Below are 27,546 nucleotides of genomic sequence, written 5' to 3' on the forward strand. Positions count from 1 at the left end.
GCCTGAAATTACCAACAAACACAATTGCTCTTCCCCCAGATAATTTGCCAAGACAGTATTTAGTAGCCCATCCAGATGCAACACTGTTCATGATGTGTATCTGTTGCATTACTGGTTTAGCACTTGTGGGGTAAAGGTCATATTTTGATGCCAAGAATGGATTCAACTGGCTCACAATAACATCTAGCGGTATGGTCTTGTGAACATGATAGTTAACATTTGAGCTCAATAGAAAATGGGGATTTTGTTAACCAATTTAAAGACAGAGCCTCTCAAGGAGGACTCTAACCTAATGCATTTATAAAGCAAAATTCATAGTTCATTCTTGATATAGATTTTCTGATACTTATGTAGAACCTATGCCCAATTTAATGTGGATTGACGTGAGCAAATTGTGATGTATTAACTGAACCAACTTTTGATGCAGTATGTTAGAGTATGTCAGATCTATTGTGCACTTTTATTTAAATTTTGTAATGCATATACTTTTATAAGACTAATGGTCTATATACCAGGTGGGACTGAAATTAAACGGGACACATCAGCTGTTGGTCTATGCCGATGATGTGAATCTACTCGGCAATAATATAGATACCATACAAAAAACACACACACTTTAATTTACACAAGTAAGGATGTTGCTGTCTCATCACCAAAATGCAGGGCAAATTCATGACATAAAGATAGGTGACAGATGTTTTGAAAATGTTGCACAGTTCAGATATTTGGGGACAATGATAACAAATCAAAACCTGATTCAGGAGGAAATTAAGAGGAGATCGAACTCGGGTAATGCTTGCTACCATTCAGTCCGGAATCTTTTGTCTTCTCCTCTGCTGTCCAAAAACATAAAAATTAGAATATAAAGAGCTATAATTTTGCCTGTTCTGTATGGGTGTGAAACTTGGTCTCTGACATTAAGGGAGGAACATAGACTGAGGGCGTTTGAGAACAGGGTGTTGAGAATATTTGGACTGAAGAGATGAAGTGACAGGAGGTTGGATAAAACTGCATAATGAGGAGCTTCATAACTTGTACTCTTCTCCAAGTATAATTAGAATGATCAAGTCAAGGAGGATGAGGTTTTGAAGGGAATGTAGCACAAAAAAGGGGGAGAAGAGGAATGCATGGGAATGCCAGAAGGAAAGAGGCCACTTGGAAGACCAAGGCGTAGGTGGGTGAACAATAATAAAATTGATCTTAGAGAGATAGGATGGGATGGTATGGATTGGATTGATCTGGCTGAAGATAGGGACCAGTGGAGGGCTCTTGTGAACATGGTAATGAACATTCGGGTTCCATAAAATGCTGGGAAATTCTTGAGTAGCTGCAGAATTGGCAGCTCCTCAAGAAGAGCCAGCTGCATGAGTAAGAGTAAGAATGGTCTATGTGAAACATCTCATTTGCAAGTATTAAAGTCTTTTGTGTAACCATGCTTTTTTAACATCCGTGTTTCCATCTTTTTCATAGAGGTTTAATTATGTGGCATTTTGTCTATATTTATATTCAGCAGTACCTTTAATATAAAATCCCAAATAAAGATCTACAATTTGATTATTATAAGGGCCCAAATGCCTCATCCCACACTGCTGCTCGTTCCTTCAGCAAAGCGTGTTGCATACCCATTTCCTTGTTGATATCCAAGTAAACAGGATCTCTTTTGGTGGCCGGGTTCCACTTGATGTCAAGTATTGAATTCATTTCCATTGTAGGGTCACTGAAACATTATTCAGCATGGGAATCGTGCCATATATCGACATAAATGCATTAATTATAGGTCTGCATAATGTTGTGCTGTTTTTTCACAGTATATTCACAGTACAGAGGAAGCAATGATTCAATATTCAATGCTGTTTAGTGACTACTTATCAGTGTACTGCTTTTATGTAACTATCTCTGTGAAATTGTATGCTTCTTTAGAAGAAAATACTTATTCATGTGGTTCAGAAATTCCCCACTTCTTATAAAATCTGAAAGTTTTTTACTATTTATTAAAACCCACTACTGGGCCCTATTATGAACCAGTTCAATCCAGTCAGCACCTTTACATTTTAAATCTTTATGTTTCATTTTAATATTATGAATCCCAATTGGTATCTTCCTCTTAAGTTTCCCAACTACAGATTTATAAACATTTCTTTCATTCCATATGCATGCTGCAAGGCCCACCCACATTTGTCCCGATGACAGTTATGGAACACTTCAGTGTGCAGTTTTCTCCATTCTCACATTAGTTTTCCACCCTTAAGCAGGCATTTTCTTTAAGGTGTTTAAGGTGTTTGTGTTTTTGCCCAAAGAAATGTCATTATCAGTATACAGCAGAAACTTAGTATCCATCCTCATTTTCTTGGGCCTTCCTTGTGACTTATTCTGAAGTGAACTTTGGGAGGAATAGCAATAATGTGGGTCTAAATAATTAAATAAATCCAGTATCAGTTTAATGTATCACTTTATGGAAGTGAAGAGAGAATGTGTAGGCCTATATCCATATTGACAGCATGGCATGTATTTAACATAACGAGTGAATGACATATTCATCACGCCATATTTATACTGGATGATCTTCCTTAAATTTATTTTGTCTATTGGCTGATGTGGGAAAGGTAAGCCCATATCTTGCATTCTGGGTGTTATTCTACCCAAGATTATTGCCCAGCCGCAGAAGTAGTTAGATGATTGTGTAACGGTTTCAGAACAGCTGCCATTAGCTTTAAAGTATTCTACATGATTTGTTTTATAAGCTATTCATAGGCTAAAGAAATGTTTCTGTACCCCTCTTTCAGTGCTGGCTAATTGGGCAGCTGTTCTGCACAGGGCTGTAGGCAATCCTCACTTCTCACTCTGGTGGCATATATAATTGCAAACAATTTTTAAAAGCTTTTTATGGAAATTAATATTTCAAGCTATTTACATTATTGACACAGAAAGAATCCCCAAATTTGGGATCCTCGACATCTCACAACCCAGTAGGCCTCTATACCCAGTGGTGTACAAAGTGACTAAAATGTGGATAATGCGTGTGTTCTATCCTTTTACTGTTCGTTTCCAAAATACTGGTTATAAAGGTATTAATCTAGATGAGTTCTTACCCCGTCTTGGCAAAATTGGTCCACATCTTCACTACTGTTGTCAGAGTTTTATTTTCCTCTGAACGTTCCTCTATTGGAGGACTGATTGCCGTGCTAAACAGATAGCCCAGCTCATCTCCATGGGCAACTCCTGAAGCATGAGGAAATGGCAGACATGTAACAAAACACTAAATAGGTTGTTAGCTTTTTAATGCTTTTGTTAGCTATTGCACTGGAACTAGTTACTCCTGGATACATATAGATACACTTCTCCAAAATAACAGTTTGGTGGCTTGCAAAAGGATTCTTAATTATTCATTTGCTAACATTATAACTGCAATGATACATACGAGTACAATATTACTTACTAATGGAGTGTTCAGATTTGTTATACTGCAGTACCAATGGGACCATGCGCTGCTCACTTCAGTGTAACGCAGAATCAATTTTTGCGAAATGGAATCACGGTGCTCTAAACATTGTATGTGGCATGAAAGAATTGGCACTGCTGATTGGATTAGGCTAGTTTTTAGTAAAGTTTTTGAGATCATAGTTGATTTATTGGTTAGTATGCAGTCAGTCACAAACAGAAATGCATTTGAATCAACAAAATAGCCAGCAATGTACAATATACAGTCTAACTGAAAGACAGATATTATCAGTGGACCTCCAATTCTGTGTTGCTGAATTACAGAAGATTAATTAGTATACTGATTTTAAAATGCTTGTTTCTAGTTGGTGTGCTACTTATTTTATACAAACCAAATCAGGGGTGGCAGTGTAAAGCTTGAAAACAAGTGGGAGTTTGTTACACAGGGAAGGCTTACACAAGAAATTGACTAGAGGGTTGGAGTAGTTGGTTGAGGCGCTATGCTACAAGCTTGAAGGCTGCGGATTCGATTCCGACGAGGTCATTGAAATTTTCAGTGACTTAATCCTTTCAGCTGCACTGTGGCCCTGGGGCTAAAGGGGTGCCGACACGTAAGGCCGACAACTTCACCGCCATCTGTGAGCCATTTGTCTAGAAAATGTGGGACCCTCAACATCTCACAACCCTGTGGGCCTCCACGGCCTGTTACAGGGATAGCTTTACCTTCAGGGATGACACACTCTGTATAGGCCTATAAAAACAATGGGAATTTATAGCTTAGCATCTGGCAGCATAAGAGAATATGAACTGAGGAAGTCAGCTAAAGTAATGACGCTTCTGGCTTGTATTTGGGAAATTCTCGAAACACGGTTAGGATACTGATGCTCTTAACTGAGAATTTCCGTTGCTTTCCTCAGTCCCTCCAGGCAAATGCCAGGATAGACGTTGTATGAGTATTAATGGTGGAGGCTATACAAATTTGAAAAATATCGTGTATTTTACTGATCTATGTGAAACCTCAAATGATTTTGTTAACATTGTAGACATTAAAGTAATATATACATAAATCTTTTAAAGGTCTCCCTTTGGGGCCTGCTGACCCCCAGATGTATTTCAAATGGTATGAGGTATCTTGATTAGGTGTAGAGCTATGCATGTCAAATTTTAATTAAAACGCTCCTAAACAGTCGAACTTTAATCTCCAAGTAAATTAATTTGTATCAATACATTAACCCTTTAAATACTGGACTTGTAAGTCAAATTTAAAAATCCGTTTCGTACCTCACAGGAAACACAGTAAATATCCGCTGCAAAGGCCATCCGGTTGATACTATTTGGGGGAACAACCGCTCTTTATTTTAAGAACCATACGAAACACAAATACACTCTGTGGGCAGAATGCAAAGTTATAACATTTTAAAGGAAGTGGTATCTGTAGAACCACTGAGCTTTACAGGACCAAAATGCACTGGGTAAAAATTTCAGGCAGACTGGACAAACTGATCAGAAGTAGTGCCATTATCGTGCGCATGCGTAGAGAATCACGAAGTGTCAGAAATGGCCGAACAAAGTCTGAATCACTGTCATCTCTTATGTAGTTCAGTAATGAACCCTTCGCCCTGTAATCTGTGCTACTGACAAAGTCGTTAAAAATCATAAATAAATACAAAAATATGGCCAAGAGATACACTTTATCTTGTGACCCAAATTGCAACAGGCATAGCGACGGTTTTATAAGAATGAAATTACCTGGCTTTGTGACGTTTAGGGCGCGTTTAGCCACTCCAAGGTCACCCTCAAACTCGAAGTAATAGTAATATACAGGGGCAGTTGAGAAGGCCGCGTGCTTCTTCACAGCTCTGTCTGCACCAATGAAGAAAGAGAAATCTGTAAAACACTAGGATATAACAACATCCATTATCACCCCTGAGAACAAATACAGCAGTCACGTGCCCAAATGCATCGTGTAACGAACCAGAGAGAAATGTACTACACAAAATATACCCAAGTAAACATAATGCTTCAGTAATTTATTCTTTCGCCAATTTGACCAATTGTATCATGCATTATTCGTGAGAAGTTGTTTCTTCCGCAGTTGCAGTTCTTTTTGAGAGCTGCCCACGTGACTGGGGTACTCATATTTACTTTTTCGCCCTTAAAATGAACGCTATTAAGGGGGGTTCCTCGACCCACATTTTTTCCGTAAAGAATTTTCAAGTGGAGATCACCCTGGCATTCATAAAACCTATACCAAATGTTGCAGCTTAAAATAATGAAATTTACACGTTTTCTAGATAAATTCTAAAGTTTCTGATGTGCGTATTAGCAAAAATGTTGATTTCTAAATTTCACCCTAGAATAGACCATGAAGTGAAAAAGAAAAAAAAATCCACGCGCCTCCCTGTTTACGTTGTGTTAAAGAAGAATTGACAAGGCGTTCAGAGCAGGATTATAATGCCCGCTTTCAGAGTGCACAGATCTCAGTCAGATGGATCTGCTACTTTATTATTATTATTATCATTTTATTTTTGTCAAGATCCTCATTCCGAATGCATCAGTTTCGTGGGCTGCAACGTCGACATTCCGCACCGTCGCCATGTTTGTTCCCTGTGTAATGTGTAAAGAGGTTTACAGTCTACTTCCATACCAAGTTTGACGTGCTAGTTTCAGTGGTTCATTGGTTATTACCATCAGACCGAAAAGTAAAGAAAATATCCGCACGGCCGCCATGTTATCATCTTACATCCTCCAAAGAAATTATCTAAAAATGTATACTTTTTGGCATCTGCGCATTGTTTCAGGATCCTGGGGAAAGTGTCGCGGATACAGCTTCCATCTGACAGGTGCACACGCCCCGTTATGTTATTAGTGGCTGTGGGAAATCTGAAAATGTGTACGGCTTTGGGGCGGCCTGAGACTTCATGACGTTCATACGAAGCTTCGTAAAGTTTAGAGAACTGTGTTAAGAAGGAAACGTTGTGATCTCATTTTTGTTGTGTTTACAGCTTTCCGCTGTAAACAATTTTCCTCAGGTTATAATTATATAAATTTCATTATTCCGAATAAAATATGTGAGCCTAAAAATAAATACACATTTCATCGCTAATATCAGTTATAGTTAAAAGATACTAAAAATTTCGGGTAATGTGTAACACACATTTTTTAAAAATTAGCATTGGAAAATTATCTGATTATAACATGTCGAACGTTCTTCAAATATTTTGTGAAGCAAAGTCTCAAGGTTACAGGAAGGTGGAGTGTACTGTTGCACACTATGCTAGGGAAACTAATCAAGTTACGGCTTCTGTTTGAAATAATTATATAGTTAAGTCATTTTGTTTCACTTCTTAACTATAGGAAGATGCTGGGCAGCTTGTATAAACATAATGTAATTCATTTAAAGAAAACAGTTTTTAGTGTTTCTTAACATTTCCTGTACACTTACATCTATAAAGCTATCCAGTGTCTCTTCGGAAGGCTTTCTATCTCCGAAATAATATCTCTTAATTCGTTCGGACACTTCCTTCACTCGCGAGACGTCCTCTCCCGTCACATCCGCAACCACTTTGTCGAAGTTTTTATCGAATTTATCCCAGAATGAAGGCTTTTCTGTGACTGCAAATTAATAAAAATAAATCGACAGTATTTTCAGTGTTTCTAGAATAGTTTTTAATATGTCACTCACAAAATAAAGACTTCATGTTCCACACACACACACACACACGAGTATATCAACTGAAGCCCGAGAAGAACACGGGAAAGTGGCATGCAGCTACCTTCAGTGCTTCTAAGCATCCTGCCTGGAGGATACACTTAAATAAACATCACCTGTTCCTTTCGAATAACCCCCGATTCACCATTCATGTTGATCGTTACAACTAGTAACCTTCATTTCATACAGGGCTGTTTAATGGCTGACGAACTGTCAGTCATTAGAAACGAGGTAAATTACGACATAAATAAGAGAAGAAGCACAGCTTAGTGTAAAGTATGCGAAGACGCCTGAACTCTTCAGAGTCACATATCAGAAAAGTTTTGCTAATGGAAATTATAGTGAGGAGAGGAATGTTACATTTAAAATTGTTTCTGCTTAACTGTGTTCCTGCGGGAGAGAAGGACGCAAGAGCCGGGATCAGATAGGTTCGAGAAGAACAGGTTTCGAAATGTTTCCAGTAATGTAGCGAGAAATAAATAATGTTTCGATTTGCAAGATTCTGCAGGGTTCATGCAAATGAAGGAACAGCCTAGGAAATGCTTATTAACAGAGAATCCACCGAAGATGAATATTATAATAATCAATGGAACTTTAGAAATGTGCGAAATTATGCTGCAGTGCTTTAACATTGCCGTTAAGGCTTTTGCTCACGTGCTGTAAATGTGAGGGCTTCTTTAGAGTTGATGCCTGTCAGGAAGGGTACGACGTGGAACTTCCTTGAGGAAACAAGAGCAGCTGGTCTTCCCGGAAGGAAAACTTCTTCCCCATTGACACTTCCGTCTTCCTTTGTTGGTCTGAACTCTCCTAGGGATACTCCTGTCTCATCCTGGAAAGAAAATTTTGATTGATATATTTACTAGCGTCTTGATACGAGAAGATAAGTCCTTGTCGGTTTCTCTGATGACAGAACTAAATGAAGATCACGACACTTAGACTTAGGTACGTGTTTGTTCCGTCATCAGTGGATTTTGTTCGTTATGGTTAGAGAACGTTAATCTTGTGTCCATGACCCTTCAGTTAACATAATCTGCTCTCTGAGTATATTTTAATAACTTCGTAGTTTCTTAAATTTGCTGTAATCAGCACTTTAAGGCATAGCGCTGTCTGTACCACTCGCTTTAACATTTGAAGATCCTGAGTTTTGCCCATATAGCGTATTTATAATGAATTTTGCACGATTTTCAGAATACAGTTGTCTTCGTGTGCAACAATCCGCTGATACACGTAATGCAGCACAGATCATTAAAACTGTACTTAAAGAGGTTTATTGGTACTGCAGTTGCATTCGGGGTTTCTATTTCCTTAACGCGCACTCACCCCATCAATTTTATTTCAAATCAAATAGAGTAAGCAGCAATATTTCTTCCCCAGAGAAGGTGTAATGCTTCGTACAATTTCCACAGCGCTCTCGAAAGAACTGAAACTAAGACGAGTGATATAGACTTCTAGACGCCCACGGTGGTCAGCAGCTCAACCGCTTTACCCCCGGTACCCATTGGATAGGAAGCTGGTTGAGCCCCAGAGCCGGTCTGGACGACGTGGAGAAGAGGAAGTTCTTGACCCTATCGGGACCCGAACTCTGACCTCTCGGCCGTCCAGCCCGCTGCCAGTCGCTATAGCGCCTGCGCGCAGCACAAAATGCAATTATAGCGATCCGAATGACTGTCCTGTTTCAGGTCAGGCCTCTTTGGTGGCGAAGTACACCACTGGACTGCGTTCTGTGACACACTTCAGGTTCCTAGTTAGTCTGGTACCTCATAACCGAACACATCGACGAAGTCTGTTGCAGGCGTCTCTCGAAAACACTGGAGCAGTTCCTTATCATCTGCAGCGTCGCATCTGATTTTGGCGCCGATTTTAAAGGCCGCTCCTCTTATGTATTCCGGCTCGGCGTAGGCCCAACTTGCAAGTCCAGTGCCGCTCTGCGAAATAGCTCCATGGAACAGTCCTGAAATGTGAGGAGGCTTTTAGGGCTTCGAAGTAATGCAGTTACTTCTTTGTGAACCCTATCAGCGAGATGTACGTGTATGTCCAATTTTAAACTCCGTTATCAACGCTATTATCATTATCATTACATTATTATTATATTCAGAAATAAGTGCCCTTCTGTCCACTGTGACTTATCCTCAAATGAAACGTGTAACAACGTAAATGTGTCTGTGCTGTGCTTTTAAAACATAAGTTATCGAATATTAACTCCAGAATGAAATGATACCATCAGAAACACAGGACAGTCATTTCCAGGGTCAATTTTAAGAAATAGAAATTAAATAATCTATGTAATTTTTTCTATTAACAATAGGATCAAAGTTATAACGATGTATAGTCCTTCGGAATCCTAAAGAATTCTATATCTATGGCTGCAGTTTCTTCTAATTCTCCTCCGTTGTATTTCCAGAGGTGTGTTTTGCTACCACGTACGTTTTCGTTCATCTTATCTATTTGAACTGAAGCGTAATCAGTGGGCCTGTTGCGAGAGTATGAAGGGTTGTTGCTTATTTTAAGTCGTTGCATCAAATACTAAGTTTAAATAACACCGAATGAGACAGGTGGAATTTTAATCATTACTGAAACGGAATGGATGCTGGAGGAAAGAGCAGCGGCCTATTTCAGGGAGTTATCCCCGGCTCTGCTACACTGACGGGCCAGAATTCGATTCAGACGCTCTGTAATTGTGACATCATGCAGATGTGCACGAAGGTGAACATGTATATTTGTTGTTCAACTTGACGAATCCTTGTGTAAAATAGACTGAATTCTTGTGAGAGGGATTTGGGGAACAAAACAAAATGGAGTCATAAATCAGCGTTCCTTCTGTTGTCCTTAAGGACCCGTTTTAACTGTACCTGTAGACATCGGAGACAGTAAGTGGAAGTGGGCACTGGCACCCCCGGCGCTCTGCCCGAAGATGGTCACCCTGTTAGGGTCGCCACCGAACTTTGCGATGTTCTTTTGCACCCACCTCAGAGCCATCACTTGGTCCTTCATGCCGTTGTTACCGGGAATTCCAGCCCCTGGCAGGCTTAGAAACCCTAAATGTAAGACGAACACATAATCACATAACTTCCCGAAGGACATTGAAAATAATGTCACGAACATAAATACATGTACTTGCAGTTTACTTTGAAACCTGAAGGATGTCTTTCCATGTATGTACACAGATTAGTCTGGTTAGGTTCTGTGGGTTAGTTTAGTTTAGGTCCCCCCCCCCCTTGGAGTGGGGTCAAACTGAGTCCACTTGGTATGTCGGCCACTAATTTGCCTATTGTACCAGCCCCGGATGATAAATGATGAATGTGGAGTAGTCGCTGGAATGAAGATTGTCAGGGAAAAGCGAAGTACTCCGAGACAACCTACCCCAATATTACTTTGTCCACCAAAAATCCCACATGACCTGACCCAGACTCGAATCCGGGCCGCCGGCGACTAACCGCCGGAGCTATGGCACAGTCAGATCCTGTGGGATAGGAAGGATTCATTTCGATAATGAGGTGTTCATACAACAAAGGCATTTCCGTGGCTAGGGTCCAAGACCCTCTTTGTGTAATTAAATGAACATGTGACCTGTTCTTCCTGTCCATCCGAGCAGTTGCGAAACTGACTCCATGGAGCAGAGTTCTTGAGGTGCCAACAGTCGTTTAGCTGGTCTTTATGTTCCCCTCTTTTGTGGAAGCCCGAGGTTCGTAACCGTGTTCTCGGAAGCACACCACTGGACGCTGTCCTTATGATACACAGCGGGCCTGATTATCGGAGCTGCTTCTTGCAAAACGTCGGCCGTCGCGTCCCCAGCGCTTGAAATGTCTGTCTTTGCTTGTACAAGTTTCCGATGGAACCCGTATTCAACGTAGTTCACGCAGCTGTAATGCATTTTCTTCTGCGTGACACACAGTGAGCGGTGGGCCTAATTTCAAAACCACGGCCTTGTCATAAAGGACCGCTCTGTACACGAGTGCGTACATACATACATACAGTGGCTTTCCAAAGGTAGATACTGGTGTTTGAAATACCCAAAATTCCCAGGCGGTAGTTGATGGAAACGAAGACGATATCTTCTGTAAGCAGGTGGTCGGGCCCAAACATAACTGAAGTTGCAGATCCTGCTACGAAAGCTCCTCCATGGATCCACACCATCACGGCTTTCAGATCATTGGGGTCTTCAGGCAGCTGAGACCATATACATTATTATTATTATTATTATTAACCTCTATGTGTGTATGTATGTGTATTGTTCTTTCCCGTCACAAAATGGCATAACCATTGGAAATGTACTTATTTTATTTTCTTGGAATTATTATTAATTTATTGCCATTATATAGACTGTCTTATTTTGTGTTTTGTTTTTTAGTTATTTTTATGTTTTTCTACGCACTCGTGCTAGCTTTGTAACTGACCTTTGTGCTGTTAAGTTTGCACGTAAACAAACAAGAATTGAAGAAAGCAGCCTTCTGGGATATTGTGTTAACTGACGTTTCGCAGGAACGTATCGCCTCCATCTTGAGAGCAGAAGAAAAGAGAGGAAGATCCGCAAGCGAAGAACCAGCGTGAGCAGAAGAAACGCACGCACAGACACCCATTCTTTGAGTGGCGTCCCAGTTACGTGTACATACATGGGCCAATCAATAGTCGACCTGTATAAACCATCAGTTCCGTGTTGTGTGCTGAGCTGCCATGTACTTCTTCCTTCATATATATATATATAATTCTCGAGCAGGGTCTGATAACATAAATGCTAATGTTGGGTTCTTACCTCAGCACACTGCCGATCCCAGTGGCCGCGCGGTCTGAGGCAAGAACTGTCTTCACTCGCTCAAACGCTGGGATCGTGGGTTCGGATCCCACTCAAGGCATGGATGTCTGTGTGCAAGTAGCGGCCTTACGACGGGCTGATCCCCTTCCAAAGTGCCGTACGGACTGTGTAAAAGATTAAGAAACTGAAAAAGCGGCCAAGGCCCAACAAAGAGTTGTAGAGCCGTAGATAGACAGACAGACAGGTACGTAGGTAGATAGATAGATGGGTGGATGGGTAGGTAGGTAGGTACGTAGGTAGATATGTTGTAGCCCCGTATTCAGCGAACAGAAGTTTCTAACCACAAATGCAAATCCGACTGTGTGCTGTTTAACACGTGCCTTGTGGTTCACTACTGCGGTTGTTTCATCCGAGCCGTTTGAAGTGTTTGTGTGCAATTACCTTGTTAGTAAAGACGTTTAAGAAAAGACAGTTTTCATCTCCTTCTTTCTTTTGCGACATCAGACCAATTTGCGGGCAGCTGCTGCCTTCTTCAGTGGCTTCAAAAGTTCCATTCCAAGGCTCCGGGGGCCGGGGAGCCTAAAATTATACACACATACATACATAGGCGTTAGTGATTCCCACTTTGTTCGGGGTTCTTCTTGCACCTCGTCATTCACGTATTTTTCTCTGGCTGACAAACTTGCGATCTGTGTACTGGTGAACAGAAACTGCCACTGACCCCACAAACACGTTTTTGGCATCAGCTGGTCAGTTCTTCGGTATCTGTACACAGAATGTGTGGCCTAAGAATATACGTGTATACTCTCTAGATAGAAAGAGCCGGTCACGGTAGCCGAGCGGTCTAAGGCATGGATGTTGTGTGTGTATGCGTTTATTCTGTGTTTATGTAGAGGCTCTGCGACGAGCTGATCACCCATCCAAGGAGTCATACCGGCTCTAAAGATGATCATGAAACTGAGAAATCAGCCCTATGCTCCAATTGGGAGCAAGGGGAGAGAAAAAAAATACAAAAAGAAAGATTTTAGCAAATTTGCTTACCCATTACGAATTGTGGGTAGGTGTGTCTTGTAACATAAAATCTTCTTGGAATTAGGAACGAAATCGCGAAATTCCATTCCGACAAATATTTCCTTATTTGTTTTAATCTGTACGAGTACGACTTTGCTTGTATTCGTTTGCATAATATTTTAATAATGAAATTAATTTATGAGAAGGATGCTGCAAAGGAATTCGCTTTTAAGGCCATGAGGTATGCCATTTCACTTAAAATTGAAGAAAGTTTGCCTCCGAAACACAACATATATGTGTATTATGCATGAATTTATATGACACAGCGACAAGCTTAACTTATAATTCAGAACACATTTGTTTCTGAAAACTGTAAATGAAACTTTAAACCGCAGTTCTTACAGCCAAGTAGGGTGCAAGAAGGCGGGCTACCGTACTTACATTATCCCAAAGTACCTGGTTAAGTGGTCCAGAAACAGGGCGAAGCAACGCACTAAAACGGAACGGAAGTTAGCGTCCAATCCTGAAGCTGAAAGCTGATGAAGAAGAAGGAGAGACGCATGCAAAATTCCGTGAAGTGTGTTTACCTTCCTGTTTTGCCTCACCTGAAGGTTTGTTAGTTTGATCTGGCCCCACATTCAGACATTCTTTATGCAGAGCGGAAAGCAGCCTAGCAGAGACTGGTTTCTACTGATAGCGAAAAACCTTCATCAGTGTCGATTGATAACTCTGTTTATAGACTCTTCTGTTTTTATGTGAAAGCACATTCTACATCACTGTGACGGCAGTCCGTTGCTACAAACAGCACTATGGCCGCTGGATCAGAAGGTAGTCACTAGCCTACACCGGTATCAGATTATGTTATTTAGTTTTAATTTCAGTTAATTCCTTGGTGTTACCCATAGGCACAATACGTGTAGTTGAATGAAATTTGAATCCTTTAATCTATTCGCATTGATTGTTACAACGTAAGGTTCTTAACAACATACTGTACCTTGAACCTCAGTTCTCCAGTGGGTGGTTTTGCGTAAGGAATGCCTAGGAATGCAAGAAATTCTTTCTCTCTGACGGATAGCCCTCGGAGTCCTCTGAGGAGCCCTTGTTCTACTTGAACGAGGGGCCCCTCTTTATCTTCCTCTTGCACTCTTCCACGATTACTCATAGAAGTGAGGAAGAGGAACAGCAGCGCTGTGAGCAGCAGCGCCGCCATGATGCACTTGCAGACTCCCGCGGAACACGGGGCTGCTCATACGTTTTATTGCCTGTGTCATGTGAACGCACTACCGGAACACACGCATGGTTATGCAATGTTCACAGGGCTCAGATCGCCTGATAACAGAACCCTCGTGACAAAGGAAGATTAGGTTCAGAAATGGGCGGGTGAGGTAGTTCTAATAGTCGCAGTGTGCAAAACACATTTCGTTCGTCCTGCCTCTTCCAGCGACTTCTGTCATTTTCAAGCAAATTTTAATACGGAATTTAACTTACGTTAATTGACTCTTTTTTAATGTGAGGGTTAGTAACGTGTCCAGGAACAGGTTCCTTGACAGCGGTTAACAGAACCTTTGGGTTCCGTTACCAGGCCTATATTCAGAAACATGTAAGGACACATTAAAGTCTACCTAAATGTACCTGATTTTAATATTTTACCTTCCTTTTATCACAAATTAACATAGATTATTTTTGGAGTCGTATTGGTAGGTCTATTAATTAATATATTTTCCCAGCTTAATGAGAAAGTAGGGTTTTGAGTTAACCATACTGTGTGTGTGTGTGTGTGTGTGTGTGCGCGCGCTTTCAGGGCCAGCAGGGCCAGATCTGAGGAGGAGCGACCGGGGCGGTCACCCCCGGACCTCCTAAAAAATTGAAATGTGATCCACACATTTTACCGAGACATCTGCTTCTTTAAGGTTAAGAAAAGTTACTCTGTATTTTTAGTCATTACATGAAAGGAAAAACAATATCATATTAACTTAAATTTATTTTTACAGTTAGGGGTGTCCCCGTACTGTAATCTCGGGCCTGTACGTGTGCATTTTTGACTCTGTACTCCATTAAAACTTCTGAAAAAAAAAGTAATGGCAATAAATATGGTAAATATTTCGCTTGGAAATGTTTGTATTTCATTTTTTCTTCACCCTAGAAGGCTGAAATGAAAGTCTTTTGTCAAAAAGTTATCGTTAACTGCAAAATGAAAAAATGAAATAGATTACAATGTGAAAATTTGAGAGTGCACAGAGCTCAAAACATTAAGGCCATCGAAACGAAGTATGACAAAGTGCAAAAGATTTGATTACAAAGCTTACAGATATTTTCTGTTACAAACAGGTTCAAAAGCAGACATGAAAAAGTTAATTTATCTCGTACCGTAATGGTGAAAGAAATAATTAATCTTTGAGGTTAAAACTAGTCACGCTATTGACCAAACCCAAAACAGGCGCTGTCACTTTGCTCGCAGTCAGCAGCAGTCAGGCTGACACGCTCTACGCGCACGTAATGACAGCAGCACCTCCGTAAAGCGAAATAGTCATGTAAATGCTACTCGTGTGACCGGTCTAACACTTGCAGTTTTCCAGTAGCTTACAATTGTACGCAGTTTTGTTCAGAGACTGAGACCTCAAGCGGAAGTGATCAGCAGTCAACACACCCACTTCACTTCCTTCAGAAACACGTGCAGTATCAGGGTCGACATGCGACTTAGCGCCATAAAAATCCGCAGGGTTTCCCCAGGATCCCTAAATAAAAAATAATGTCACGTCCACTTCATGAACTTACGGATTCTCACTCAGGCCTTCTTAGTCATTTTAAGATAGAACCCTTTCCTAAATTTTGAGTAGTTACGCTTGTTTTGTGCCTACCCCCCTAGAAAGCATCATGTGGGCAATGATCTGCCAAAAGGTAGTAACTTTTTCTGCTTGTTCAGATGCCACTGCGCGCATTCCACTCGCTCGTTCGTGTCAGCGTAAACGTCCTGTTGTCCGTGTAGCATTATGGCTTCCGTAATGCATCAGTCATCACAACAATTCTATAAAAACAAATCAACACTACTGTATTAGCCTTCGTTTATTGTGTGGTAGTACTGGTACACGTTTCGACCCTGTTGGGTCATCTTCAGGCATTCATTGCATGAATACGAATATGTAACTCGTTATTGGGTTGTTTAACGACATGAATCCAAATAGATGATTTATAAATATTTCGTTCGATTTGAGCATAATTTCAATCGTTAAATTATAGAAATGTACATCTCGCTAAAAATAAAATTCCAATTTAACATAAAACATAACATTTTCAGTTCTTCTGGTTATTTTCCAGGTGCAATGTTAATGCCCTACCTGTACAGCTTGTGTAGACAGCCACAGCAAGGGAACGGCAACAGGAAGACAGGCACTCCCGTAACATAATACACTATTAAGTAGAAAGAACAAAACTGAAAAGATATATAAAAGCATACACAAGCCACTACACGCGCGCTCTTCTTACAGAACAATTGTACCACAGTAGCGCAAATCATTATGAGGAAGTAACAGAATATATCATCACGTAGAAAATCACCACACAATATTGTAGGTAATTATTTGCATCATATTATTTGACCATGCATTACCCATAAGTAAGTAAGTAAGTAAGTAAAGTAAAGCTATCCCTGTAACCGGGCGTGAAGGCCCATAGGGTTGTGAGATGTTGAGGGTCCCACATTTTCTAGACAATCGGCTCAAAGATGGCGGTAAGGTTGTCAGTCCTACGCGCCGGCCGCGCTCTATTCCCCAGGAAAATTATTTAATTAATTCCTGGTACTCATTTCTGTTAGAGGCTGAGTCGACCCAAGGGCCGTAGTGCGGCTGAAAGGATTAGGTCAATTGAAGAAAATGCAATGACCTCATCGGGACTTGAATCCGCGATCTTCCAACTTGTAGCGTAGTGCCTCAACCAACTACCGATACATTGAAATATATGGAAAATATTTATGACGCCTGTACTCTGCTGCCAGATGCATTAATAAATCGAAAAGAAGATCGCCGACCCCCGGGAAGGCTCCATAATATGCAACATATCATTTTACGAAACGATAAAAGTAAGCAGAAGAAATTTAATTTTAAATTCTAAGTTTTAAATTCTAATGGCAATATGAAATAACAGCGAAAGACAGGATAGAAAACGGGTTTCAGGTTTACGGTACGATAACTGTCACGATATTCAGATGTCGTCTTCCGTGTTGCTGCATAGCATTCAATTTGACCTTGCAGTGTTTCCGGTACCGGTTTGTATTTCATGTTTATTTCATTGAATATTCCATGATGAATACTTTTATATGTGATCGTGAAAAAATGAATTAGAGGAACCGGATGTTACTGATATGATCAGAACATTATATTCTCCCTAGCCAGCTGAACCGGGAAATTATCTTCATTGCAGAGTCACAGGAGTGACTATGAGGGGGGGGCGCTTTGTGTAGGTGGCAAAGCTGAAGAACACTTCGAACGGGCAGATCCTACCAAAAATGACTTGTTCGGGTCCAGACTACAACCGATATCGAAACTTTAAGCAGAGAACATACATGAGAAGGAAATCCTAAACCGGTCTTGGGCCTCTTGGGCCCTCACACTAGCAGCAGTAGAACAGATTGTAACGCTGTCCGGTGCGATTGATAAATGTTGTGTTATTTTAATCTTTCCTCCTTTGCATGTTTCGGGCGGAGGGACCATCTTCAGAAAACCTTAAGGTATTAATAATCTTTTTTAAAATCTTAAACAACTTCAAAATACAGAATGTCCGGTTGAAAGGTATCCAAAATAAAGTAAATAAAACAAAATAACATCTCATAAAGTATATATTATACATATTTATGGGTTACACCACTACAAAGGGAAACTTATCAAAGTTTTTCTTTTCTAAGTATATAACTTTCGCAATAAATTTCCATGTGGGCCCCCTCTGGTGGCACGACAAATATCCAGACGATACTGGACCTCGTTCCACGTTGCTTGAAGCGTGTTTGGTGTTACCGTAGCCTCATGTCCCTTATGTGGCCTTTCAGATGTTGAGGGTCATTGATCTTAATCTTGTTGATAATTTCCTTCACATAACCCCGGGTACAGATCCAGAGGTCCGGGTTCGATTCCCGGCTCTACCAGATTTTCTGAGAAGTGGGGGGTCTGGGACGGGGTCCACTCAACCTCGTGAGGATAATTGAGAAGCTATTTGAAGGAAATAGCGGTTCCGGTCTAGAAAACCGAAATTAACGGCCGTGGGGATTCGTTGCGCTGACCGCGCGACACCCTCTATCCACTAAAGTGGGCACTAACTTCGCCGACAAGCGGCGGTGGCCCGGTCGGTATAGTTCGCTTGCGGACTATAGGCCACGGAGTTTGTTTTCTTGTTTTTTGTTTTAATCCCACAGCAAAAAATGCAATGGAGTTAAATCTGGCGACCTAGGATGCAAAGCAATTGCCCCCCCCCAGCCATGTGAGTTCTAACATGGTGGCAGAAATGTGTGTACGAGTGTAACGCGTATAACGTCCACATTGTCTTCAGGAACATAAAATTATATTCCGCTTGCAGGAAGAGAATGATGAATAAAGTAAGTTTTTCACTTGGGATTCGGCATTGAATTAATTCTAAAATAAGCTGTCATTGATTAATTCGAAGCGACATCCCACCATTTGGCTCGAGGGACCGAGGGTTTCTTACCCTGTTCACGAATTCCAGCAAGCCACGTGGGTTCAGCCTGCACCTTAATATCACATTCTTTGAAGACCAAGCTTAATGTTATCCTCCCATTCACTCCTCTGTCTCTTATGGTCTTCTGTCTTCAGATTTCCTGACTGAACTTCTATATGTACGAGTATAATACAAACTTCGTCGTAAATGTAACACTTTATTGTAGTTCTTGTCCCCTTCTTTCACGCTACATGTTTCGGCCGCAACCGGCCATCATCAGGTGTACTGAAGAAAAGCAGTGGCACGCAAGTAACACGCGAGCTGTGCTGAAAGCAAGAGCACATATAAGCATCGAGCAGGTATCTCTGTGATTTTTTATTTTATATTTAAATTTAAATTTTAAATATTAAAGCTAAATTGAGAATTTCAAATTTTTAACCAATCGACGTGTGAATATTAATAAAGATTTTGAACATAATTGACAAAACCGACAAGGGGAGCCCTGGAATATCGGGTTCCGAGTGACGACAGAGCAGTGAGCAATAGTAAATCTGGGCCGTAAATGTTAATATTGAGTGCAGTGTGACAGCTACGTCAAGTGAAATACACCTGATGATGGCCGGTTGCGCCCGATACATGTAGCGTGAAAGAAGGGGACAAGAACTACAATAACGTGTTGCATTTACGACGGTATTTGTTTATACATATAGAAGTGTGGCATGTAACACGATGCTTAAATGTAATATTCCTGACTGAAACTTTGTGTTCATTTTTCATGCATTCCGCGCCTGGCCTCAGGACCTCCCGAACAGGAAGGTGTGCCACCCGATAGACCCGATAGACCCGAACGGCGTTCAGGCAATTACTCTAACGGAGTGTAAGGCTACAACCAAGGACCTCATTATATTGTCGTGGATTTTAAACAGGCGGGTTCGCGCATTTGGCCCACTTAAGCCGGTCGCAGTAGCCGCGCTGTTGGACCCTGGGATCGTGGGTTCGTATCCCACTCAAGGCATGAATGTTTGGTGTGTGTGAGCGTTATTATGTGTTTGTGTTGTCCTGTGTTTAGGTAAGCCTTGCAACGAGCTGATCACTCACCCAAGGAGTCCTGCTGTCTGTGAAAACTGATTACGGAACTGAATAAGAAGCCAGGACCCTGAATGGGTTGGAAGAGCCACTGAAAGAAGAAGATGAAAGTTTTGCGTGATTATCGAAGCCATGACCGCAAAGAGCAACTTCCGTCACTACATGTGCGTGTGATAAATATTTCTGTAACTACTTCCGCAGATTGATATCAATATCGTACCGATATCCGAGATATTTAGAAGTGTATCGATACGAATCGTTTTGCGTCTTTCAGGGATTTAAAATTTTTCAAATATCTAATTAAATTCAGTCTTGTATAGTGTATATCTTATTCATTTGTGTTACATATTTCAGCGACAAACTATTGAAATAAGACAATTCTGCCTCAGCCGTAAACTTTGCATGTTGATTGTCTGCTTTGCCTCACTGCCATAGCAATTCGTGCAGCTCTTCCTCTCTGATAACCAACTGTAACGTCGTCCCAAATTTTGTGTAAACTTTCGTTTTTCGACAAGTTAGGGCAACTGCATGCTACGAAGGGCTCATGCAACACATCAATACAAGGAATTTACATCAATGCTGAATAATTGTGCTCGAAGTGTCAACATATTTATCTGACGTCACATCCTGCTGTCAGAAGAATAAAGCAAGCCAAACTTATAGGATTAACTCATAAGAAACACTCAAAACAGGACGTCCTCCACTTTGTCATGCTTTTTATTTTGACATTTCAATGACATACAGAAAAAATATACAAACATATATATATTAAACGTTAATGAGCAAATTTAGAGTTTGCATGTGTTATAGGTAGTCTACACTGGATTCATTCGGCTCTGGAAAGGGGAGAGTAGAGGGCTTTTGTGAACATGGCAATACATTTTAGATTACTTAATTAAGTGTCTTATTCTAAATTTAACTGAACTGTTTACTGTGCGTTGTAAGGGACAATGCAACTGTCTTAAAGCCTCCATGAAGTGCATATCAATATATACACATATGAGCTAGTCCTAGCCGTATTACCGTCGAAAATTTTTACTAAGACTTGGAGTTCTCGGTCACCAGAGGTTCGTCTCTGTAAATGTGCCCCATTTTATTAATTTTTCCTACAAATATATAAGTTTTAAACATTCTACTGTGGTAACAAGATATCAACTTCCCTGATATTTATCTCTGACAATTTATAAATAGGATTATTTTGCAACCGGAAGATACAGTCACATGTCTTTCATATGAAGTGACGACATTTGCTCCATCTGTGCTTGCATTTTTTTCTGAAAGTTCTCTAGATGTGGTGAATGTTCAAACTGACTGCAACTGACAATTCAAATTTCTTTCTAGTTTGTTTATATTATGCCAGAAATCATTTAAATTTTATGCGTATGATGTACATTATAAAAGAAAAACAGAACAATATCAGTTTGTAGAAGCCATTATCTCTTCCCACAATGCCATGCGTTCTTTTTGCAGGTCGCGTTGCATGCTCAGTTCCTTGTCGATCTTCAGGTAAGCGTCATTCGCCTTTGTCATATGATCCCACTTGACGGACAGCTCCGAGTTCAGCTCCCGTGTGGGGTCTCTGCAAGCATAAATTTATGTAAAGGTCACGGCGAGGTGAGAGTAGTAAGCGGTAGAAGGGCTGGACAATTATCCATATTTAGTTTAGAGAAGGCTAATTACCTCACATTGGTTAAGTTCCGAACTCGGTTCAAGAGGTTTGTAGAAATTGAAAGTGTTTCTAAAGCTTAAGATCGAAAAGTCTGTGTCGATGACAGGTCACTACAAGTGTTAGCTTTCTGGAGATTATCCATCGCCTGGGCTCAGTTTGTGGCCACCTGCTCAGCTGGTTCCCGTCGCGGATTTTTCTATCCTGAAGATGGAGGCGATAAGTTCCTCCTAAACGTCAGTTAAAACAAGATCTACACGGCGTCATATCCTAGAAGACAACATTCCTCATCCATTGTCCTGTTCCTTGTTAAAAAAAAAGTTTCGAAATTGGGCTCGGTCTTCATCCTCAGGTAAAAGCCTACTTAGGCCCAGTCTATAGAGCTAGTCCTAATCTCCTGGGATAGGATTTGCTCTATTTGCTCCTAACAGAGTAGGATTTTTAGCTGAGGACGGATACAGAGCTCAGCCTCCGAAACTTTGTTATTAAACAAGGAACAGTTCGATTGAGAATGATGAGGAAGTAAATAACTGTGTTTTCTAAAACTGCTTTCAAAACGTGGGCCAAAACACTTCGAAAATATAGTTATAAGGGCCCGTTACAATTCCCAATGTGTGAACGTCCGTCAAGTGCAACAGAACAGTGTACAGTCTTCTGCATGGAACCTGTTGCACTTGTGGATATTACCACACATTGGTGTGCTCTGAACACACTAACAGCACATAATGATACTTCAGAAATGTGCACTGTACACACTCCCACAGTGACTCAGATTAGAGTCCCTACTATCCCGGGGAGATGGGAAATAAATTTCTCCGGATAACTGGGAACCCCGGATGATTAGTAAAAGAAATATGTAATTGATTTGTAAATATGTATTTGTAAAAAGACACAGAATTACACGCTCATTTTACTCGGACTCTATCAGTAAGCCTCCCGTGCCCTTCCGACATATCAAAACGAAAAAGAAAACTAAGAAATTTTTGTCCAGTTTTCAACTCCGTATTCATAAGTGAAATAAAATATTCTGCTTTCGTATTTTTTATTATAAAATTTCACACTAAGTTTATCTCTTGAAATTGGCACACTCGTAATTTTTCGAAAGGAAGCCCGGGATAATTCGGTCACGTTTATTGAGGAGTCTACTGTAGTCTGCCACAAATATGTCTACATACGGCAGAGGATCAGAAACTGGAAGTACAAGTATCAGAAGTAACAATATACACGCTCAAGAAGTTAGAAATAGGTTCGTGATATTACTCCAGAGAATTCTCTTTAATTGGAAGTGCTTGCGGAGACAGAACTGCCGCGTAGTCACGCAGTGCGGATTGGCCGTGTCCTTAATGAAGCTCTTATCTTTACCTTTGTCTTCCGAAGCAGCTGATTGTAGAGCGATACTCTGATATCTGTAAACTAAGGAAGGGAGCCAATCGGTGATTATTCTGCTAGTCATGTGGGGTTTAAACAGTGTGATCAATTTGTGGCAATTCTGATTCAAGTTGCATGTTCAGTATTCATGTTTCGCCCTATGCCCTGTCCGCAAATTTTGTTATTATTAGCCCTAAATTAACTAATAAGATTCTTCCAACGCTTAAATAATTTACATTTCAGAATAGTAAGTGTGTTTTTCTGGAATCTTAGTAAAGGTAGCAAAGGTGTAGCCCTTATACCAAGTTCTTAATTTCCTCTTATATAAAAGTCTCCTTGGCTTTAGTCCGCAAGTGAACTATACCGACCGAGCGACCGCTTCTTGTTAGCGAAGTGTGTGCCACCGCTATATAAACAAAGAACAAATCTTCTGTGACTTTTTTCGGAACACTCGCCCTAGTTATGATCACTAATTTATAAAAGTTAAGCAGAGTAAACTCTTGTCCAAAGCGGATTTACTTTTACTCTCAAAAATACCAGAAGTTATTTACAGAGAACGAGAATTTCGAATACACGCGTTCTGCCAAACACGGTCCAGTAGGGTGTTACTGCAGACTCGAACACGCGGTCTGTGGTATTGTGTCCTGTCCCTCTAACATTCCCACACCATTCTCGGTTCGCCCTTGTTTCAGTGTCGCTAGGATCAGTAACATTGTGTGTGATTCGTTTCGCCGTATTTGCAGCTACACTAACGCTAGACAGCAGGACTGCATTGAAACCTAAATATCAAAGTGGCAGAGGAAAGTTGTGGAGTAGTCGAAAAAGTAAGGATTCTGGACAATTTTCTTGGTAGAATGTGGGTAGCATTTCTCTACTACGTGTATCAAGTGAGGCATCTGCACTGTCAGTGTATTTGAGGCTTCATATAGGCACGCTCTCTTATCAGCATGTACTTCTAGGTGAGGCATGTCCAACGCGTCGATCGCGGGACGATTTTTGGTCGATCTCATAGGCCTATAAGGAAATTATACGTGAAAAACATGTAAATTCACTTGTAATATAATATGATTGTATTCAGATTTTGAAGGGAAAGTACGTGTTAAAGTAGTCTATACTTTCAGTGTATGTTGCTTTTACAACAAACATGTGTCGTGTTATTTTTACCAATATTTTTGCTTAAAGCGAGGTACGACGATAGGAGGGGGTTGTAGATCACTGGCAGTTTTACACTAAAAAGTCGATTACAACCTGTTTGAAGTTGGACATGCCTGTTCTGGGTTATTAAGACTCTGCAAAGATTTACCTGAGGCGCCATTTCCGAAACGCTAAGCCCCGCGCCGGACGAGGGTTTGCTGAACTACGCGCTGAGACCTCAAATGCCTAATGTGAGTCCTCACTTATGTCTATTTACCCATATTTGGCGAAGTTAGCCCACAGCTTCACCATTCTTCTCAATATTTTACTGTCTTCGGACTCGACATCCAGCTCTGGAGAGAAGAAGGCGTGGAACTCATACCCAAGTTCGTCAGCGTGAGTCGGTCCTGGAAGGTGTTAGTCAAGAATCGTATTAAATTGCTTTGCGACTACTCAGTCAACGAAGTTAATGCAACTTCTGCATGAAATTGAAGCGGTAGGAACTTCCTCATAGGACTGATGCAGGTGGTGGAAATTCTTTGGGATATCTGTCCGCGCCCGGAGTGAAGGGGTGATGACATGCAGGCTCCTCGCCACCCCAACATGTGACTTGTTACAGAAGCTGTAGAGCTACGGTGGTGCGTCCAATCCATCTGAGAGCAAGAGTCTCCTTACTGAAATTAACTGAATAGGCCTATACACCTGGGATCGCTATTTGTGTTACAAGGGTTTGTGATCCAATTCATTTATTAACCAATTAAGGTTGTAAACGCGCACGTCTTCTACTGCAGACCGCTCCGAACAAATTAGCAAGGAAGCATCGTCTTTTCTGGTTTTACTGGACTTCTTCAAAATAAAATAAAAAGGGCTTATAAACTGTAATTTCAAGATCGCTCTACCAGTTTCGCCACTTTATAATTTAGTTCAGCACGACATAATTTCATGTAAAATTTTGGTACAGAATACCAGATAATTATTGTTTCAAATGCCGTGTCATTCCTACTTTGTACCAAGGCGAAATTATAGAAAACAAACTTATCTGACAGTGAAAATATTTGCAGGAAAACAAATGAAGCTTGAGAAAGTTTTGTAGACGGAGCTTAAAACAGATGTTTCCAATTGCACGCTCTCTCATACCAGAAGAAAGTTATGAAGAAAAGCTTTGTGTTTTCTAGAGCTTTTCACAAACATCTCCCCCTTTCGTCTTCCTCTTTTCCTGATTACTTAAGCAGTGCAGCATCTCTGGACGTTGTGTTTACCTCGTATTGTTATAATTTATAATTCAAATTTCAGAATTTCACATTATATTGTAGCAAAGTAAGCTACTCCTAGTTTGTTCAGTTATTAAGCAGGAATATCTTAATGAAATAAATGATTCTGCAACTGCAAACCAAAATATCCCAGTACCAAGCTTTACCTTTCCGAGAGAACAGGCCGATTTGTTTTGTGAACGCCAAGTCCCCATCATATGTGAAGTGATAATAATAGACTGGAGATGACGACATGGCGGCATGCCTCCGCACAGTTTGGTGCGCTCCAAACAGGAACAATAGGTCTGTGAACAGCTGTGTGCATGACACAGACATGGTGTTATCAGTGAGACCTGTCGAAAGTAGTCACCGATGCCAAGGCGACTTTACAGTTTTTAATGTCATTCTTACTAACAATATGTAAACATTAATGTCTGAAGCCATATATCACAAGAAAGTTACATTAACTGAGAACTTAGCATCAAATTGTAATGTTTAGAGCAAGTCACATTGGTTCTAAGTTTCATTTGAAGTATGTTCTGGAATAGCAGAGGAAGCTTTCCGAAAAGTTGATACTTAGACAAAGGGATAAGAAATTATTGCCGCTTCATGGAAACAAGATGGCCGTCGTTACTGCTCACATGAGCCCATTATGTATGAAAGTTTACCTGAAAATTCATGCGAAGTTGTAGACTAGTTCAGTTAAGTTTCGTCCATATATTTCGATGCGGATTCTAACATCGGATTTAACCAGACGAACAAGCAAAGCTATTAGCGGTTGCACATTACACACCCCTCTTTGGGAAAGGATGGAAACAAATGATAAAGAGTGTCGCACTTACATCTGTCGTTCCCTCTTCAGTTGTTGTGTTCCTTTTGTAATATGTGCTCTTTATTTTCGGAAGGAACTTTTCTATTTCGGCTGGTTCTGGTAGATTGGGAATTAACCCAGCAAAAATCCTTAAACAGCTGACCACATCTTCGGTGTGTGTTACAGACAACATTTCTGATATTGAAGGAAATATACATACAGTTAACTTTCTTCCGAAAGAAGCTGTGATTGAGGTACATAAATATACGACTGCAGACATTGCTTTGCATGGGTCTGCAGCTTGGCCCCTTACATTATGAGCAGAAGACACAAAATGATCTTTGAGAACAAGGCAATAGGGAGAGGAAAGTGACGGGAAACGTATATGGAGGAGCTTCATAATGTCTACAGTTCACCTGATTTTAATAGGCTGATCAAACAAAAATATAAGATGAAATTAGCAGGGCATGCCACACACAGGGGGAAATGAAAAAGGTTACAAAATATTTAAGATTTGAGGCTTTCACGGCGGTGACTATGAAGAAAGCAATCTTCTGGGATTTGGCACAGTGTATATGTGGTGTTAACCGACGTTTCGGAGGAACCATTCTGCTTTTACCGGTTCTCGCGGTCTCTTCGCTTGCGGATTTCTTATATTTTTCCTTCTACCCTGAAGATGAGGCGATACGTTCCTCCGAAACGTCGATTAACACCACATATACACTGTGCCAAATCCCAGAAGACTGCTTTCTTCATTACAAAATATTGTTCGAAAAACTTGAAAGAATAACACAGCATGGGAGACCTAAGCGTTTTTTGTTCCGTAGAAGATGGTGAAATGTAACTAGTTGAGCCACTACTAGCTTCTCACGAAGGACTTTATGATTTTACTGAAATGAAGAGTTCCAGATGTTACGCAGAACCGGAACTTGCAAGAGCGTATGTCGCCTTAATGAAATCGCCCTCCTGCTAAGCTCTGTAACCCCAGGCGTGCGGTTTTGTTTGGAAGACATACATTTCGAGATATGGCGCCCTTTTGACCATACAGTTGCAAGAGGGACAGGGGAGTCCTGTTCTGCGAAATCTCTACTTAACCACATGCGGGTTTGGGTCCTGTGTATCGACTCTCCGCACAAGGGCGCTTCCTCTCGGTTCAGGGGTTCTACGAGTATTTACTTCATTGCTGTATAACAAGATAAAAGTTTAAAAAAGTTGGGGCGGCGGGAACTTATCTGCTATTTGTATTTTTCCTAGATCCCTTCACATTTACCTGGATCATTTTGAAGGTGACTTAAATGACGGAAACTGATTAGCAACTTTGCTGGAAACTTACCCAGGAAGAATGCTGACTCATAGAGGATTGTGCCCGTGACGAACGGAACGTCCTGGAATTTTCCAGCAGAGATTATATTTTTTGGATGTTCTGTGAGGAAATTCTCCTCGCCGCTTTCACTGGAAGATTCACGTGTTGGCACGAACTGCACCTGGAATGAGCCACTTGCTGACAATAAGACTTCAGTACTTTAGCCTCCCGGCTCCACTTATTCACAAAACCGGTGTGTCCGCGCGTGCGCATGCTGTTGTTTTGCATTATCTTAATAGAATCTGGACATTTTACGAAAATCTTTCTACGACTTCGAATTTCACTACATTATATTA

General features: G+C 40.8%; 2 protein-coding genes across 4 annotated transcripts in view; both read right to left on the reverse strand.

Annotated features, from left to right (window-relative positions):
• Positions 1-1,280: 1,280 nt before the first annotated feature.
• On the reverse strand, positions 1,281-14,133 carry LOC111869230 (esterase FE4). 3 transcript variants are annotated; one of them, XM_023860577.2, is made up of 10 exons: positions 13,906-14,133; positions 12,342-12,479; positions 11,161-11,317; positions 10,000-10,185; positions 8,908-9,101; positions 7,805-7,979; positions 6,884-7,053; positions 5,188-5,335; positions 3,090-3,219; positions 1,281-1,717 (listed from the first exon to the last, which is right to left on the reverse strand). In XM_023860577.2, exons 1-10 carry the CDS (start codon positions 14,119-14,121, stop codon positions 1,558-1,560), a joined length of 1,674 nt encoding a protein of 557 aa, XP_023716345.1. In that variant the 5' UTR covers positions 14,122-14,133; the 3' UTR covers positions 1,281-1,557. The 3 variants fall into 3 exon arrangements, 2 of the variants coding, with proteins under 2 accessions (XP_023716345.1, XP_023716356.1); XR_004513555.1 differs by lacking the exon at positions 1,281-1,717 and adding an exon at positions 3,437-3,538 and having other exon boundaries at positions 3,130-3,219; XM_023860588.2 differs by lacking the exon at positions 3,090-3,219 and having other exon boundaries at positions 1,612-1,717.
• Positions 14,134-20,359: 6,226 nt separating this feature from the next.
• Positions 20,360-27,546, reverse strand: part of LOC111869367 — a 40,408-nt gene continuing 33,221 nt past the window's right edge. Inside the window, exons 17-21 of the mRNA XM_023860852.2 lie at positions 27,221-27,371; positions 25,919-26,082; positions 25,244-25,391; positions 24,104-24,233; positions 20,360-21,237 (exon numbers count right to left, since the gene is read on the reverse strand). Coding sequence (XP_023716620.1) covers positions 21,075-21,237; positions 24,104-24,233; positions 25,244-25,391; positions 25,919-26,082; positions 27,221-27,371 — 756 coding nt within the window. The 3' untranslated portion in view covers positions 20,360-21,074. The remainder of the gene's footprint in view (positions 21,238-24,103; positions 24,234-25,243; positions 25,392-25,918; positions 26,083-27,220; positions 27,372-27,546) is intronic.

The sequence above is a fragment of the Cryptotermes secundus genome, unplaced genomic scaffold (genome assembly GCF_002891405.2).
Source record: "Cryptotermes secundus unplaced genomic scaffold, Csec_1.0 scaffold630, whole genome shotgun sequence".
Classification (NCBI taxonomy): Eukaryota; Metazoa; Arthropoda; class Insecta; order Blattodea; family Kalotermitidae; genus Cryptotermes; species Cryptotermes secundus.